Below are 18,283 nucleotides of genomic sequence, written 5' to 3'. Positions count from 1 at the left end.
ATTCTGGCCAGGCACAGTGGCTCACGCCTGTAATCCTAGCACTTTGGGAGGCCATGGCGGGTGGATCACTTGAGGTCAGAAGTTCAAGACCAGCCTGGACAACATGGCAAAACCCCATCTCTATTAAAAATACAAAAATTAGCCGGGTGGTGGTGGCGGGCGCCTGTAATCCCAGCTGCTTGGGAGGCTGAGGCACGAGAATTGCTTGAACCCAGGAGGCAGAGGTGGCCATGAGCCAAGATCTTGTCACTGCACTCCAGCCTGGGCGGCAGAGCGAGACTCCGTCTCAATAATAAATAAATAAATAAAAGTATACAATTCCATATTTTTTAGTATATTCACAGAGTTGTGCAGCCCTTCCCACTATCTAACTTTAGCATATTTTCATCACCCCCAAAAGAAACCTCATACTTTTTAGCAGTCACTCTATATCTAACCAGAGTTTTCACTGACAGTAAAGAACCGTTTTAAAGTATATGTAAGTAATTAAATGGTCATTCTGTTTCTGTAGTAATTGTAGAAAATAATTCTGAGATACGGCAAGGGTTTTTGAATTATCACTATAATGAAATGCTCTAAGTCCTGGTCAAAACAGAGGAGGTTGTACTCACAAACTCACTATGGATATTCTCATTGTTTTCTTTGTAGGGACAAGATCAAGACTAATAGAACTTTCTAGAGGACTGAATGCTCTGGTCCTCTCTGTGAAGAAAGATTGCCTTCTGCAAGTCAACCAGAGAGAACTGCTTTCTCCCACCTGCTCTGAGCGTGGCATCATAGTTATTCCTAGTGCTTGAATGTGTATTTTCTCTGTACCACCTGGACTTTCCCAAGGAGCTTTTCCTGTAGCTACTCCAGATCTTCCACTAAAGTAGTAACTTTTTTATGACATCTTATTGTGGTGTGATTGATGCCTGTCACCGAAGAGCACCGAGCCTCCTTACAGCTCTTGTGCCCTCGTACACTCCATCTTGTTTTCATAGCATCTGATGTCTTCAGTCCTTCCAGGATTCTGTGCGCCTTTCCCATTCCAGATACAGCAGATCGTACTGTTGCTCCTTGTGACCAAATATCATATTTGTCCCAAACCTCCAGCTAGGGCCCTGGGACCCTGGAAGCGGAAGACATCAGCTGGCCACGCCCTGGTGATTTAGTCCCAGAGCCCTCCGTCTCTCCCATGCCTCCCTCCGCCACTCTATGATTTAGGCTTTTGCCTTCTTCCATCTGATCGGATTCTCATTGTGAGGTTGTGGCGACTTTCATGTTAGATCTTCTTCACTGATGCCTTCGTTTTATTTTAACATTCATTTGTATATTTCTGTTGATTAAAGCATTCCAAATGTTATCTTCGAATTTTTCACCCAACTGCTTGGTTTCAAAGATCTTAAGTGAAAAACTGCCTCCTGGTCAATACCACATTTGCACAGAGTGTGAAGTGGAGTTTTTATGCTTCTGTCAAACTTCTATCCTTCTAATACAGTACCTGTGTCATATTTTATTCCTTTGTAGTCTTCTAAGGAATTGGAAGTTTCTGTGTGATGCACTTTACTAGCTGTAAAATAGACTATCGGAGGGAAAAGGCCTCTCTAGTTTATTTTTGAAAAATGCTCCAGGTCTTGATAATTTTCATTTTCATTCATCTTAGTTTTAGAATTGTCAGCTCAGTCTGATTTTCACAATCCTTTTTGCTAAAAGTTGGAAGTGGGAATTAGCAGACGATTTGGGATAAGGAAAGAGGAATGATGTTATATTTACCCTTAGGAATAGAAGTGATCGAAGAATCCGGATTGATACCAGCATCCTATATACAGCTCCACAGGATGTGCTTCTCTTCATGATAATTTTCCATATATATCATCTGTTTTGACTTCCGCCCTGTTTTAATGTCCGTATAAATGTTTCAGTCCAATTTGTAAGTGTTGAGTCCACTGATGTAGAAGTTCTGACTTGTAAACCATTCATCCTGCTTTAGTCATATGATAGTACCAATGCAATTAGCCCCACTCCCACCACCGTGGGGGATTTCTCCCTGAAATGAGGTGTGCTTTGCCCAGCTGCATGTGGCTGGATTGCATTCCTATTTCTCTTCATTCCACTGGATCTGCTTTTCTTTTATTTCGTTATATTACCTGAGCTCAGGGTAGTTCCATTCATCTTTAGAAAGAGCTCATCTCTTCCATCCTTAGAAGGATCTCATCAGAGAACTCATATATAATCAATCAGGTAAAAGAAATACTGATGTACTTCCGAGAGACTGGTGAGAGGTGGGCCGTAGGAAGCCCATAGGTCTGAGGACCGAGTCAGTGTCTTGGGAATGGGACTGTTCCATATGATTATTTTTGTGTGGCGTAAAAGATGTAAAAAAAAAAAAAAACAACCAAAAAATGGTCGTTTACATGCAAAGACCCTAGCTTCCTTTTTTTTTGAGACACAGTTTCACTCTGTCCCCTAGGCTGGAGTGCAGTGGCACCATCTCGGCATACTACAACCTCTGCCTCCCAGGTTCAAGCAATTCTTGTGCCTCAGCCTCCCAAATAGCTGGGATTATAGGTGTGCACCACCACGCCCAGCTAGTTTTTGTGTTTTTTTGTAGAGACGGGGTTTCACCATGTTGACCAGGCTGGTCTCGAACTCCTGACCTCAAGTGACCCGCCCCCCCCCCCTCAGCCTCCCATAGTGCTAGGATTACAGGTGCGAGCCACCGCGCCCAGCCGACCCTAGCTTCCTTATAAACATGAGGTAATATCTTCCTTGGCCTCAATTTCCAATGATACTCCTTTATGCTTTCAAGTGTGATACACTGTAGGAGAGAGGAAGCAGCAGTTTAGGGTGTGCTGCCTACTGCCTGGCTCTGACAGCGTTTCTCTTGTTTGAGGAAGCCCCATCGATTACCACATCCTCATAAGCAGTACCATGTAAGGGGCCGCATATGGAAAATATGGTGTAGAAAAATCTCATCACGTTCTTCCCTTTACAAGTGTTTTTCAAAAGTAAAGATTGATTTCAGTGTCTTCATGACTTAATCGGTAGTTCTTTACTAGCACACTTTTTGGCTTCCTCACATCCATCTGACCCTAGTACAACCTTGCTTCTCCTGTCTTTGTTTTCTTCATTAAGAATTTATCTTTAATCCTAAAGCAACTGCAAGAAGAGTTTCAGGAACATCTGTGTTCTTCTAGCTTACTAGCCTCTTTACCCAAGTATTCATTTATCCTTTTTGTCAACTGTCCATGATTCTCTTAATTTAGGCAGAGAATCTGGCTGTTTACTGGGTTTGCCTATAAGCAAATGGTCAGATTTCCCCACATAGGTTGTAACACAAATAGACATGGACCCTTTTTCAGCTAAATTCTTTCCCATTCCTCTGTATTGCTCTCTCATTTATTTGATTTTAAGTGGGGACTGTGTCTCTTTAAAATAGTGCCTGACACATAGTAGGTGCTTAATAAACAATATTAATAAATAATATTAAAATAGTGAATAATATTCATAAATAGTAGGTGAATCAAAGATAGAAAACTGTCAGACATCTTCCTTGGGTGGTAGGGCAACATCTTTCTAAGTTCTTAAACCATCCTTGTCTCTAAATTAAAAATATGGAGGTTGGCCGGGCGCGGTGGCTCACGCCTGTAATCCCAGCACTTTGGGAGGCCGAGACGGGCAGATCACAAGGTCAGGAGATCAAGACCATCCTGGCTAACACGGTGAAACCCCGTCTCTACTAAAAAAATACAAAAAACTAGCCGGGCGAGGTGGTGGGCGCCTGTAGTCCCAGCTACTCGGGAGGCTGAGGCAGGAGAATGGCGTAAACCCGGGAGGCGGAGCTTGCAGTGAGCCGAGATCCCGCCACTGCACACCAGCCTGGGTGACAGAGCAAGACTCCGTCTCAAAAAAAAAAAAAAAAAAAGAAAGTATGGAAGTTCAGGTCAGGAGCTGTGAAAGTGCTGAATTTCCTTTTTATAGTGCTAAGAGATGACTTTAAAATGTGGGGAAATGAAAGGAAGTGGAGGGATAGATCCACAGGAGCCATCTCGTCCTTTTTTAGTCTCTCAGTATCTGATTTTGGCTCCTGAGTACAGAATTCTTTCCATCCAAACAGTGTGACATAGTTTTACAGCCTTGCGAATGGATTCCAAAGACCTTTTGCATACAGCATGCCATTTGATCCTTACGATGCCATGAGGTGAACCACGCAGCTATATCTCGGTTTTTCGTATGAATCCCAAAGCAGTTAAGTTTGCCAAGGTGGCATGGTAAGTCAATGGAAGGGCCAAAGCGAGCAGTTGGGTGCTCGAAACAATACACCAGGTGATTTGTATTACCTCCTTTGAGGAATTTCTTCAGTATACTATTCCTCAAAGGGTAAGCTCTAAACCCCAAATTATCTGTAGAGCAAGTTAATTCCGTTCAGGAGAGGGTTTCTTTTGTGTGTTTCCATTTTGGCATAGTTAGAGGAGATAATCAGATGGATTTGGCAGCTTTTACCAAAAAAGATAGGCAACTTAAAGTGGATTGCTGTAGGTAATTACTAGAGTTATTTAGACTTAATTCTGTGTCTGAATGAATTCAGTGCTCACTGCCAGCCCTTTCATACAAAGACTCCACATTTGAGAGCTGATGTTTTTATCTTTTTTGCAGACTGGATTACAGCTTCGGTTGGGTTTTCTTGCATATTTACAAATGTATTCCTGTTGCTGTTACTTACGAACAATAACTTGGCCAGCTATCAGATTCTGGATCACATCCTTTTTCCTTGAATTCTCTGGAGACATGGTGTTATTGCTACTTTATTGTTGTCCATATCTGGTGGTGCTGAGAGGTCTGAGTCCTGATGGGTTTTTCTTCCCCTTTTGTAGATGACCTGATTGTTTGCCCTGGATACTTGAATTCTTTGTTTATCCTTGAAATTTAGTAACTTCATTGGAGTATATCTCAGGATTGACTGTTGTCTGTTGCCTTTTTCTGGAATGCAGTGAGCATTAGATATGGTCATTTCAGGCCTCACTGCTTTTTGTATCAGTTTAGTCTGTTCTCTTCTTGAAAACTTCATTTTTATATTGGCTCTCTGTTATCTGTCCTTCACAGTTATCTTTCCTTAGATGCCACTCATCTCATCTTTCTTCATGCTGTATGATTTTTTTTCAAGTCTTATCCTCCATTTCACTGACTGACTCAGTTTTCTGTACTGTTGATTGTAATGTTGATCTGTACTGTTGACTGTACTGTTCCTTGTAATGTGGCTTCCGCTTCTGTTACAGTTTTGTTTTATTTTATTTTATTTTATTCGAGACAGCATCTCACTCTGTGCCCAGGCTGGAATGCAGTGGTGTGATCTCTGCTCACTGCAACCTCCGCCTCCCGAGTTCAAGCGTTTCTCCTGCCTCAGCCTCCTAAGTAACTGGGACTACAGGCTTATGCCACCATGCCTGGTTAATTTTTGTATTTTAGTAGAGACAGGGTTTCACCATGTTGCCCAGGCTGGTCTCAAACTCCGGACCTCAAGTGATCCGCTGGTCTCAGCCTCCCAAAGTTCTTGGATTATAGGTGTGAGCCACCTTGCCCAGCCTAGTTTCATTTTTTATCTCCTTCTTTCCTTAGCTCATTATGTTGTCCTCTTTGATTTCTTATTTCTTCCAGGGCTGAACAATTCTGTCTACAGTTTTCATGGTTTATGAGCTCATTCTTTTTCTAGAGTGTATTTATCTATCCTTTGCATCTTTCATTCCTTTTCTTGTATTGTTTGCTTTTATCTTGTTGCACAAGTATCATGATGACCCCTTCTGCTTCTTGTCTTTGCATGGTACCAGTTTTACCTGTCCGAGAAGAATGTGGGTAAATCCTCCTTGACTCCTCCTTTGAGCCAGACGTGTTTGAAGGATAACCTTAGCACCTGAACCCTAAGGCTAGCTCTTGATGGCTTGTAGTGGTGGAGGGTGTTTTTGGTTTTCATTCTGTTTGGATTTGGGGGAATAAGGAGTGACACGAAGCCTCCTTGGAACGTGTTGTCTGTGAGTGCCTTCCATAGACACTGTTGAATCCTCTGCCCTGGGGGTGGCCAGGTCCCATTGGGAGACAGATCCTCTTTGCATTTCCCCTTTCCCACTAGTGGTCATCCTAGCAGGAACTTGATGGGTTTGTACTTCTGCTCTCCTGGATTGCATGTAGCACATATTTGTGAGATCAGTTCCAGAGTTGGTTTCTCTCCTCTGGTCCTGCTTCTCGCCGCTCTTCCTCTTTTGGATACCAGAGGGGATGAACACACATGGTTCATCTGAGATCTCAACCTCCCCTCCTCATTTTTCTGGAAACATGCACGCACAGAGTGTTCTCAGCTGCTCCCGACTGTTGCCAGTCCTGTTTTGCCAAGTTAACAAATGATCAGTAGAGTCTTGGGAATCCTCTCATTAACTGCCCAGCAATTGTGGCCACTGGGGACTGGGAGAAATGCCTGGCAAGTGCAAGACCCCTTCTTCGATTCATCCCCAACTTGGTTGTATCTGTCAGACATTGCCCTGGAGTCCGTGGTATGGAGTTGTGACTTTTACTAGTTTCATTATAGATAGCTTGTTGTTCAACTTTTGGATGTGTGGGTCAGAGGGCAAGAGCACTTATATAAACATGCGTTTATTCTGCCATCTTTTCAGTAGTCCAGATGCTTAAACATTGACTTTGAAGCTAATGTCCTTCATAATCTACATTTGAGCAAACAGAAGGAAGCAATATTGCCAGCAAGAAAGGACGATTAACAACTTAATACGAGATTTTCGTTTACTGTTCTGTGTGGAAAGATAACTTTTAAGTCAGGTTCCTGTCTCATTGATTAGAGATATCAGTACGTTCTGGTTTGAAAATAGAGGACATTTGACATTTTAATGAACTTAAGTTATCAGCCATTGACAATTATTAGTTAGCTGATTAAATATGTCAAAATACTCCAAACTAGCACATCACCAGAGTTACCAAGAGACGCCTAACCTCTTCTTTACGAACAGGTTGTTGGTGGAGCTGTGCCACTGAGGGGGGTTAACACCTCTGAGCCCTTAACTGTGCCACAGGTTTTCTTACCTGTCTTTTCAATCAACCCATTTTAAAATTTGGTTCATCAAGAAAGAGAAAGGTGTTAAGTCTTCATCAGGATTCCTTTTGGTTTTTCATGAATATATATTCCCATGGCTTGGAGACCTGGAGCCCACCACCAAAGCACACCGAGTTAATGTTTTGAAAGTGCATTTGTAGGTAGATCCTGGGGCTGGGGTTTTATTTGGCGTGTTTGTAGAATTGAAGCCTCCTTGCGTCGGTGGTCAGCACATTGCACCAGACATCCAGCAGCAAACTTGCATCACCTTCAGAGCTCTGGCATAACGGTCAAGGAGCACTAGTGACAACCTTGCTGTATGCACCAAGCTCCACCCTGGGCAGCACCTTTCCCTAGTGTCTGTCCTGGTGTGAAATGGAGACTTGAAGACCAGTACCCGCATGTAAAAGAGGCTAACGAAGGGAGGGTGGCAGAGAGAGGAGTCATGAAGGAAAGCTACCTTTAGTCCTCCATTGCAATACTGTCCAGTGTCTTCAGTGTGCCAGAAACTGTGCTGAATGCTGGGCACGTGGCAGGGGTCAAAGCAGGCAGAAATCCCTGCCTCATGAACCCACTTTCTATTAGGGGAGACAGACTAGAAACACAATAAGGACGTTGAATAGTACAATTGAGAGATGAGTGCTATGGAGAAAAATCCAGCCAGAAAGGGAGATGCAGGAGGTGGCACCGGATCTTCTCAATGTTGTTTTCACCATGGACAGGTGCGTTCCTTAGAAGATGAAGTGTTAGTGATTCCTGAGTTTTTCTCACCTTCACATCGATTGATCTGAATTTGGAGGGTCTGTTTTCTGTGCCTGGCTCTGCACTCAGCTCTGCAGGGGACCCTGTCAAAGTCCCCACACTGTAGCTTTGGGTAGACAGAGCAGATGGGAGCCCATTTCAGTTCATTGTCTTGCTGACCAACGGGGAACTGTGGTCAGGTGAGAGGAGGCAGCTTTTACAATCAGACTTCATTGAATAGTGTGGGCTGCTGTTTCCTTGTAACAAAACCCCGTAATGATGGCAGTTTCCAGATGTGTCTTTTTAGGACTTTAGAACTCGTTATTTGAATAGAAGTTGAAAGCATCTGGATGATGATGCTGTAGCTAAAACAGCTGCTTGTCAGAAGAGACCCTATTTAACACTTGTAAACTTGTTTTAGAGGTGGAGGAAAGGATGATTCGGGAAAGCCTCCCTCTCAAGTCCACAGGTATCAGCTGTGTTCATCCCCCAAAAGGAAAATAAAATGACAACAATATTTTGGTCACAGAATTCCCGAGAAACCTCTGTTTCTACCTTTCTGTTTCTAAGATAGGGACATGAATTCCCCATGATCTGGATGATAGGGTTAGGGCGGCCAGGACACTGTTACTTCGTGTGTGACACAGGTGGCCCCTCATGACAGTTCCTCCATGCCTTAGAACGCGTTGTCTGTCTGGTCGTCCCTGGGGGTAGAGCTGAGTGACCCAGCAGTAGGAGATTTAACGACTGGAGAAGAAGATGGGCTGTGTTTTTATCCCTATAGGTAGAGCCAATTTGTCACCCTTTAAACTTATTTGCGTATAAACTAAAGCACCTGAGGGCATCGTTACTCAAAGCGTCTAAGCAAATGTCTGATACAGTTACGAGCCTGCATTAAAAGAAAAGCAGCCCCTTACCTTGTCTTAATATCCTTACGGTGTTTTAATAAGTTCATAATGCATCCTGTATGTGCATTTTTTGGCATAAAACACCAAAAGGTGGAGAATTGACTTCACTTCTCTCCATCCTTTCCCCTTAAGTGTTGGCGGCGCTGCAGGGGCAGCGTGCCTCCTATTGGAAGTGGCGACTTCCTCTTTGATAGAGGTTTGCCTGTCTCTTGAAAATGAGAAGCAGCAGAGATCTCTGGAGTCCCATGGTCCAGTCTGGACTATTGGGAATATTTTTTGTGGGATGTTAAAAACAATATTAGAAACATGAGATAGTAAATTTGTGGTAATACCGGATCCAGGAAGCTACAGTGAAGAGTAGGAACTTAAACTGAAAAGTATTTCTCTGTTCTATAAATCTCTCAGTGACATTTGGATTAATCAAGCATAATTAAATGTAGTTAGATTTTTGTCAGATTGTAGTTCAAAATAATATTCATCTATGGAGAGGGTAATATATTCTGTAGAAATTTTATTAAGCACTTTAGTTAAGCAAACACTAAGGAGAACAAAACCTCAGGAAGGTTAATTACTAAAAAAACCACAAAGTATATTAGATTATGTAAATCATTTTAATTTTGAATACCATGGCTTGAGCTTTAATTTACATAGAGAGGTATTTTGGATTTGTTTTTCACATTATATTTTCTAGTACAGGATTGCAATTGCATTCTTGAAAAGTTCTACTCGTTTTACGATTCCATTAAGTTTGCTTAACTTTTTTCATGTTATAATTTCCAAAAACAAAGAATTACAATTGTTTTCTAGCTAATTATTTTAATATTTCACTAACTTTGTGTATATTGTCAGACCATATTTTTATTTCTACACAAATAATGATTTTAAGAGAAGTATCAGGAAAGAGAATGTATATGAAAGCATCCCGCCCACGCCTGGCCTTGCAATAAGTGTTCATTTAAAAGAAAAACATTTACAAAGATAAAACATAAGAGTTTAGACTATAGCGATAAATATTTTTTATTTTAGTAATTTCTTTAAAGGGAAAAGTAAAGAGATCAAAATGATTTTATATGTATTTTTTTTGTATTCAGAGAATTACATTTTCACTACCCCCGCCTGTCTCAGGGAATAGCCTTTGATAAGAATCCCATGGAAATATCTGGAACTCTATTACAGTGTGTTCAGATTTGTTAGTTCATACGTAAATTTCAGAGCTAGAGCTTCAAAACTAGAGTATTGTAATCTCAGGAACATAAGATTATCCAAGAAGCCTGAACCTTGCTCTTTTCATGATAAATGACATCCAAATTTCCTTTGTCTGGGAGATAAGCACAGATCCCTTTTATCACACTTCTCTGGGATTTTCACAGAAAAACCCTGCAATTTGATTTTGTTTGATAATTTTGCTTTTTGGCTTTTCAGTGAGGATTCTATTTCCCATTGGAACTGACTCCTTTGGGGATAATAAGCTTTCACTTAAAAGAACATTCCATTAGATAATTCTAACATCAGTGAACCTAAAAGTGGCTTCTTAATTTGAATTCTCTGGATAACTTTTGCAAATGGGTCAAAATAGCGCAAGTATCAACAATCACGTATGTACTGAGTAATATTTGCCCTCCAGTTAGCAAACTCAAGAAATGTCTAACTCTGGCACATAGCACTGGTTTTAACTACTCTTTAGTTCATCTTTGCTTTCCAAATTGGTTGAAAATGGCAAGCTTAGAATGGAATGCATATTAATAACAGAACCACTTAATGTTTTAAAATATTCTTACCTTGAGATTCCTTTTGAGAGAAAGAAAAGAATCTTCACATCCAATTCTAGTTGTTTTGGCTTTTCACATATGCTAGACATGAAAAAGGCAGTTACAAAAGTGAAATCCGATTGCAGTCAGTGGTGTCCGCCGTTGAGCCGTGCTAAATGTCATGTCACAAAAGGAGTTTGTGAAAACAGGATGAGTAGAAAATGTTACTGTTGTTTCTATCGTGGCACCGCTTTCTTATATTCCATTTGCTTTTTGTCCTCTGAACTGTTACAACCATGGGAAACCTCAGTCCATATTTTTAAAAGCACTATATACTTACAGGAAGAACCGACTTATGCCTTCATTGAAAAAAAGTTGAAGTTAATATCCCAAATGTTTAGTGAGCATGTTTTAGAATATTTACAGCTAAAGTCTGTCACTTTAGGGATTTGACAAAACTTGAGACTGCCTGCTGCTGAAGAGGGACCAGGCAGAATCTTCTCAGCCTTGTAACCAGCATTAAAAAAATATAAGGGGCTTGATGAGATCCTAGATCTGCTCCTTTTCTCCTAGGTGCCTTGGGTAACTCCTGGGGAAAGCATCACTTTAAGTCCTTTGGTATCTTGCTTTTCAAGCAAGCTGTGTGATTTTGACCAATGAGTTGAGCTGATGTGTGATTTTGACCAATGAATTGTGCATCTATTTAAAAAGTACCAAGTGTATCTTGACTCTTGAATGGACAGTCAAGGCGAAGTTTACTTAGGAAATATAAAGTATGGAGTGTTTTAAAAAATTCAAATTGGCTTTATTCACTGTTGGAGGAATTGAATTCTATTGCCTCCTTCATTTCCTTTATGTTCATTGTTACAATTGTGATGTTCTCTTCTCATTGTGATGCTCAGTTCTCATGTAGAACTGAGTGCTACACTCTGATTAGAAACTGGAGTTGTGCTTGAGTCAGTCCTGGAAAACAGGACCCATTTTTAAGAAGAGCAGAACATACCACTCTGGCATTCTGGCTGACCCTAATCTCTGCGGTTCCTTGGAGTTAAATCATTTGCGGTCATAATTGCTGCTTATGGTTTAGTATACACACCATCTGCTGCTCTAAGTTCACATCCTCTCAAAAGTACGCAAGTGCTTGAAATTTAAATATTTCCCAGATCTAGAACAACTTGTGACTACCTAAGACATGCTTGAACCAAATAAGAAACAGCACTGTGGAATAAAATATGCCATTGTGAACATACCTGATGCTGCAGTGAAATGTAAAGTTCCTTACTTTGCTGATTTTTCATCATAACTCCTTGACTCATAAAAGCGGTGTCTAAACTGGGAACAGCTGCTAATAGGGTAAAAGTATTATATGTGAAATAAAAGTTCATTACAATATTTGTACTCATAAGTCAAAATCTGACCTGGCTCGCTTTGTGCCTCTGTCAGTCTACTTACAGTGATAAATGTACACACGAGTCCAGTGTTCCCAAGCAGCTTTGTTTATAGGAAGAAGCTTGGTCCCCTGAGTTCTATGCTGTTCTGTGGCCTGATTGGTACATGCCATCATGAATGAAAGATGACTTTGGTTTGAGATAATTGGTCACTCCACATTCCACAGAGAAAACTGTTTCATTTTGATGGTTGGAAAAACATGACCAGAGAAGTGTGTGACTCAGATAACGTTCCCCGAAAGTTGCAGAGCAGTCTGTGGTGTCTGTCATAGCCAAACTAGTCCTGGAGCGTATGCACAATTCTGTACCCCAATAATCAGAACAATAAAATGGTAGTTGTGATTCACTGTGTGTCACTGTGGTGTTTTGTGAACCCTGGTCTATTTTTCATCACTCCCACCTATAAAATTCTCTCTCTTGGTTTCTGAAATTCAGTACATTAATGGCACCAAGCACCTTTGCAAATTGCTGGGAATAGACAAAGATGCTTACTTAAAGTCTTATGATTGAGCGAAGGAATATAGGTTATTTGGAGTCTCTAGCAGGGAACATGGAACTCACCTTTTTGGGGGAGCATCCTATGGGTGAAATATAGTAGCTGTTAATAGTAAACTGTTAGAATTGGTACTTTTCAAAATATGGTCCATGGATAGAAGAAAGAGGGCCATACACTGTACTGTCTAAGTCAGGACACTTTTGAGAATGAAAAAGAGCACTATTAACAATTATTTCTGTAAACCGTGTAAGCAGGTGTATCCTGGCACTGTCCTGGGCAAACTGAGATGGCCTGGCCATGGCCCACCCACACCAGAACGACCTGAAATGCTGGCTTACGCAGATTCCTGGGCCCTACCTCAGCTCTTCTACTGATTGATTCTCTAGGGGGTAGGGGGTAGGCCCAGGAATCTGTATTGACAAATGCTCCGGGGGAATTGTTTTAAAACCTAACTTTGCAAACTGCTGCCACACTGCATCTTCAGAAGACAACTTGAGTTTTTCAATGAAAGTGCTATTGGTTCCATAGTCTTTTATAATGAATTGGGCAGCACCAACACCAGAACCCGGTGCCTCCAAAGACATTTGGCTGCAGTTAAGTGCTTCCCCAATAATTAACAGATGTAGTCCTCATGCTCTTTAGCGGTGTGTAATTCTTTTACTAAACATTTCATGGTGAAGAGGTTCCTTTTCATTTTTTAATCGGAGAGCCATGTAACTGCTATCTTCCATGTTTAACGCTAAAAAACAAAAGTTCTCAAAAATTTGAGGCAAATGCCTTGGGTTTGAGTGGTCCTTGGGGAGTGTTCATATCAGGAAATCATGTTTGTCTTTGTTCAGCTACCAATTATCTCTGTTAACTGCACCTTAGTTTCCTCATCTACAAAATTAGGGAGTTTCTGGGTAGAGCAGCACATGCCTGTTTCCCAACATTTTGGGAGGTCAAGGCGAGAAGATCACTTGAGCCCAGGAGTTTGAGACCAGCCTGGGCAACATAGTGAAACCCCTTTCTAGAAAAAAATACAAATTTAGCCAGGTGTGGTGGTGCACACCTGTAGGCCCAGCTACTCAGGAAGTTGAAACAGGAGGATCGCTTGAGCCTGGAAGGTCGAGGCTACAGTGAGCCATGATCGCATCACTGCACTCCAGCCTGGGCGACAGAGACCCTGTCTCAAAAATGAATGAATGCATGAATGAATAAAATTAGGGAATTGGACTACGTGGATTCCAGACTCCAGGTTTGATGTTTTGTGGCATTCTTTAAAAACCTAAAATGAGAAGCAATTACTAATCTACTTTCATGTTGTTTTTATGTATCTATGTATATGGAATACAAAAGCAGTGACTCTTGAAATTGACAGTGGTTTTACTCAGAATTTTAGTATTATCCATCTGTATTTTACCAAAGGTCAGCTGCTGCATCGATGACTTGGGAATCTTATTTTCGTAGCAGCCACTCCTGCCCTCGTTTGAAATCCATAAAGTATGTGCAGTTTAGGCTCACAAAGAGACTCTTTAACTCAAGTTTGCACAGTTCCATGTAGCTGCCGCAGAGCATCACACTTTAGTGTATAGTTTTACTTCTTTGTCCTTCATTTCAAAATCCTTTCCAAATGACTTGATAATGCATGCTTACAAGTGATTACCTGCTGATATTTTCAGATATTCGCTTCATAATAACATACTTATACTTTGATCACATGAATAAATCATAAGGCAAAGGGGTTGCCTCTGAGAAGGGTTTCTGTAGACCACCATCCACCACTAGGACTCTCTGCAGTGATGGAAATATGCTATATCTGTGCTGTCCAATATGGCCACCACTAGCCACCTCAACAGTGAAAATGTGGCTAGTGCAGCTGAGGAACTGAATTTTACATTTTATTTAATTTTCTGAATTTAAATAGCCACATATGGCTAGTGGCAACCATATTGGACAGCCATTTCATCTGTTGAATTATTTAAAATTAATGTTGAGCACCCGTTTTCACCAGTCACCAGGCTGGGTCCTTTGCAGCAGTTGTGTCATTTTTAAACGTTGGTGTTAAAATGAATCCTTTGTCAATAAATCGTTTTCCCTCTGCCCACTGATGACACTTTCATCAACATAATCATCTCTCTCTCTCCTTGGTTAAAAAAATGATATTTAGACCATTTCCTACTGTGGCCACATGGCAGATCAGTTCTCGTCTTTGCTACATAAGCCATTGATCATCTACCTCTTTGAATCCATTTGCATTCGGGGTTATTTTGTTCCCTGAGCTGACTTATTACCATAGCCCAGAGGGTCTCAATCTGGCTGCACTTCAGATCCATTAGAGGGGTGCTGGGGAGTCTTTTTTATGAGCTCCCTGGGAGATTCTAACATGCAACAGGGTTGAAAACCACTGACAAAGTTCAAACTATAGACCAGTCATCGGGAATAGCTAGAATGCTGGCTGCACCAAGTCATGTCTCCTTGGCACAGAGCAGGCCTACGAGCTTTGTGACTTTCTTGATAATCTGCCTAATGGCAATCGGGAAATACTTAAAAAGGAGAAAAGGCTTTGTCAGTTTGGATTTGGGCCAACTAAGCAGCCTTGCCGTTTCCTTCTCTGCAAGAAACTCTAAGTTAGGCTAATGCTACTCTTACGTTCTCTGGCATTCTTGTCTAAACAGTATTTGCAAGTCCTCAAACAAAATAAACATGTTAATGATTTCAGCAACAGTGATGGATGCAGAAGCTTTCAACAGTTCCTTAGTGACAGCTTAATATAATAGTGTAATTATTTCTAAAGTTAGAGATAATTATTGTCACCTTAGCACAATAATTGGAATGGAGCTTCCTATATGAAAATCACTCTTCTCCTAGGGCTTCAACTGGTCATGAAATAACAATGTATAAGGGCAAATAAATGCCCCATTATTCAGGTGAGGGAGGCCCATCAGGCACTCTGCAATCAAAGAATGTAGGCGAGACTGAGAATGACCATCTCATCCGTCAAGCAGCCCTGTCCAATTAGGAGCATTTAAACTATTCCATGCAAGGCCCTCACGAAACAGAACCTTACTGCCATTCATGGGCCTAGCTAAGGGATATCATTGTCAGTCTCCTCTTTTCAGCATACTCAGAGAATAGTTTCAAATGAATAGAACATCTTTCAAAAATCTGCTTTTCCTATTTTCCCTCACTCTCAGAGTTGGTAATCTTTGTACTCAGTGACAGAGCACATCACCCCCAAAGAGATGAGTAAAATCATGTAAATTAGTAAGTAAAATAATTGTAAGATTCTGTTGGTAGAATCAGAAGTTTCAGTGGCCAGAAACATGGAGTTTTCCTTAAGAGCTCAGTAAAGTCAAAGATAGGGCCAGTCAGGAGACTGAGAGCCAGACTAGTAGACTGAAATTGGGGGCAAGGGACAGGGGTTGTGTCCCCTCTAGTCTTTGTATCCGCAGCACCTAGTGGCCCACTCAAATGTTTGTTGAGTACTTCGGATGGGAATGTGTGCCAGACCTTAAGTTAAAATGTGGATCAAGGGTCACAACTTTCAAAGGAAAATAAGTTACTCTAGAAAGGAGCATGGAGTAGCTTGACACTGTTGTGGCTGAAAGTGATTCTAGCTTAAACTGGCTGTGATCAGCATCCAAAGAACCAGAAAAAAAAAAATAGAGGGCGAATAGGCAGGAAACAGATTGTGCCTGACAGCCAGAATCTGTATCCCTGGTTTGTTTTAGTGGGAACATATCCAATGGTCAAAGACTGATTAGTTACCATTTTCACTTCTTGTTATGGCCAAGTATGGATTGGAGGATATGTACAAGGAAATGGGGGGTGGGGTCCTTTAACTTCCTTCCTTACTGGCCATGGCTCCATGTTCATGAGTTGAGGTTTCAACAGTTCCTCTCCTCATGGACCAGGGAGCATGTTCCTTTGGGTCAGATATCCTCATTATATCTATTCTATGCTTCTCATGTGTGTGTGTGTGTGTGTGTGTGTGTGTGTGTGTGTGTGTGTGTTTTAGACAGAGTCTTGTTCTGTCTCTCAGGCTGCAGTGCAGTGGCACGATCTCGGCTCACTGAAACCTCCACCTTCCAGGTTCAAGCGATTCTCCTGCCTCAGCCTCCTGAGTAGCTGGGACTACAGGCGCATGCCACCATGCCTAATTTTTGTGTTTTTAGTAGAGATGGGGTTTCCCCATGTTGGCCAGGTTGGTCTCGAGCTCTTGACCTCAAATGATTCGCCCACCTCGGCCTCTCAAAGTGCTGGGATTACAGGCATGAGCCACCACACCTGGCCCATGCTTCTCTTGTGGACATCAAAACTCAAACATTTTAGCAAGGTCATCACTGGTAGCTGTTAAATAGGAACTTTGTTAAATAAGAATGGTAAAAAGAAGAAATTATCTCTATCTGCATGAGAGTTACTGCTCCTCAACTCTGTCAGGACTTGGGAAAAGATTCAAGGGTTTGTGACCACTGTCCTCAGTCACCTTGAGTTAGACAAAATAATGGTTCCCCAAAAATGTCCATATCCTAATCCTCAGAACCTAGGAATATGTTGTATTACATACGAAGAAGGAATTAAAGTTGCTGATGAAATTGCTGATGATCTGAAAATAGGGAAATGCTCCTGGGGTTATCTGGATAGGCCCAATGTGATGACAAGGGCTCTTATAAGTGGAGGAGGCAGAAGAAGAGTCAGTGTCAGAGTGATGTGACATGAGAAAGACTGGACTGGCTACTGCTGGCTTTGAAGATGTTAGGGGGCCATAAGCCAAGAAATGCAGGTAACCTCTAGAAGCTGGAAAGGGCAAGAAAATAGATTCTCCCCTAGAGCCTCCAGACGGGAACAGCTGCCACTTGCCAACACCTTAATTTTAGCCCAATAAGACTCATTTTGGACTTCTGACCTTCAGAACTGTAATTTAATACATTTGTGTTGTCTTAAGCTGCTGTGTTTGTTGTAATTTGTTACAGCAGTAGGAAACGAATACACACCTCTTCCACTTCTCTCATCTATCATTTAATCCCTGGGTACCAGATATAGAAACAAATAGAAAAAGAATGAGTGACTCAGGGGTATTAAGGTGAATCTGTGATCAGGCTGGTAAATGGCATTTTGTCAACATATTCCCAGTGGAACATGGCCACCAAACAGATTAAAAAGACTGGTTATCTTCTCAAACTATGTAATGGATCATGTCCTGCTATGCACAAGGCAGACGATGACAAGTTTTCTTTGGACTTGAACATTTTAGAGTGACAGGGTTATTTGCAAGTATAGTCCGTTGAAAAGGTCCTTGTGGAAAGGGTAAAGTACTGCAACTCTTTCAAGTAGAAAATCAATTCTTTTTAAATGGAAGGTTACAGATCAAATATTTTACTTGTATCTAATCCCTCCATCAGAACTCTTTATGAATAGAGTACAGGAACCTTGCAGCTTAATTATTTCTCCTCCACTCAAGAAAGATTATAAAGTTAAGGAGAATAGAAACTGTTTATAGGTGAAGCCAGGGGTGGTGACTCATGCCTGTAAATCCTAGCACTTTGGGAGGCCGAGACAGGCAGATCACTTGAGGTCAAAAGTTCGAGACCGGCTTGGCCAACGTGATAAAACCCCATCTCTACTAAAAATACAAATACAAATACAAATACAAATAATAATAATAATAATAATTAGCCAGGAGTGGTGGCGAGTGCTCGTAATCCTAGCTACTCGGGAGGCTGAGGCAGGAGAATCACTTGAACCTGGAAGGTGGAGGTTGCAGTGAGCTGAGATCCTGCCACTGCACTCCAGCCTGGGTGACAGAGCGAGACTCTGTGTCAAAAAATAAAAATAAAAATAAAAATTGTTTCTAGGAACAGTACATGTCATCCCTGCTCTGTACA

At 41.4% G+C, this 18,283-nt stretch overlaps 1 protein-coding gene across 1 annotated transcript in view; it reads left to right on the top strand.

Annotated features, from left to right (window-relative positions):
* LOC105478241 (pyruvate dehydrogenase kinase 3) overlaps positions 1–12,266 on the top strand; it is an 85,282-nt gene extending 73,016 nt beyond the window's left edge. Inside the window, exon 12 of the mRNA XM_011735376.2 lies at positions 649–12,266. Coding sequence (XP_011733678.1) covers positions 649–679 — 31 coding nt within the window. The 3' untranslated portion in view covers positions 680–12,266. The remainder of the gene's footprint in view (positions 1–648) is intronic.
* The last annotated feature ends 6,017 nt before the right edge of the window (positions 12,267–18,283 follow it).

Source organism: Macaca nemestrina, chromosome X (genome assembly GCF_043159975.1).
Source record: "Macaca nemestrina isolate mMacNem1 chromosome X, mMacNem.hap1, whole genome shotgun sequence".
Lineage (NCBI taxonomy): Eukaryota > Metazoa > Chordata > Mammalia > Primates > Cercopithecidae > Macaca > Macaca nemestrina.
This window is presented reverse-complemented; position numbering and strand designations above follow the sequence as displayed.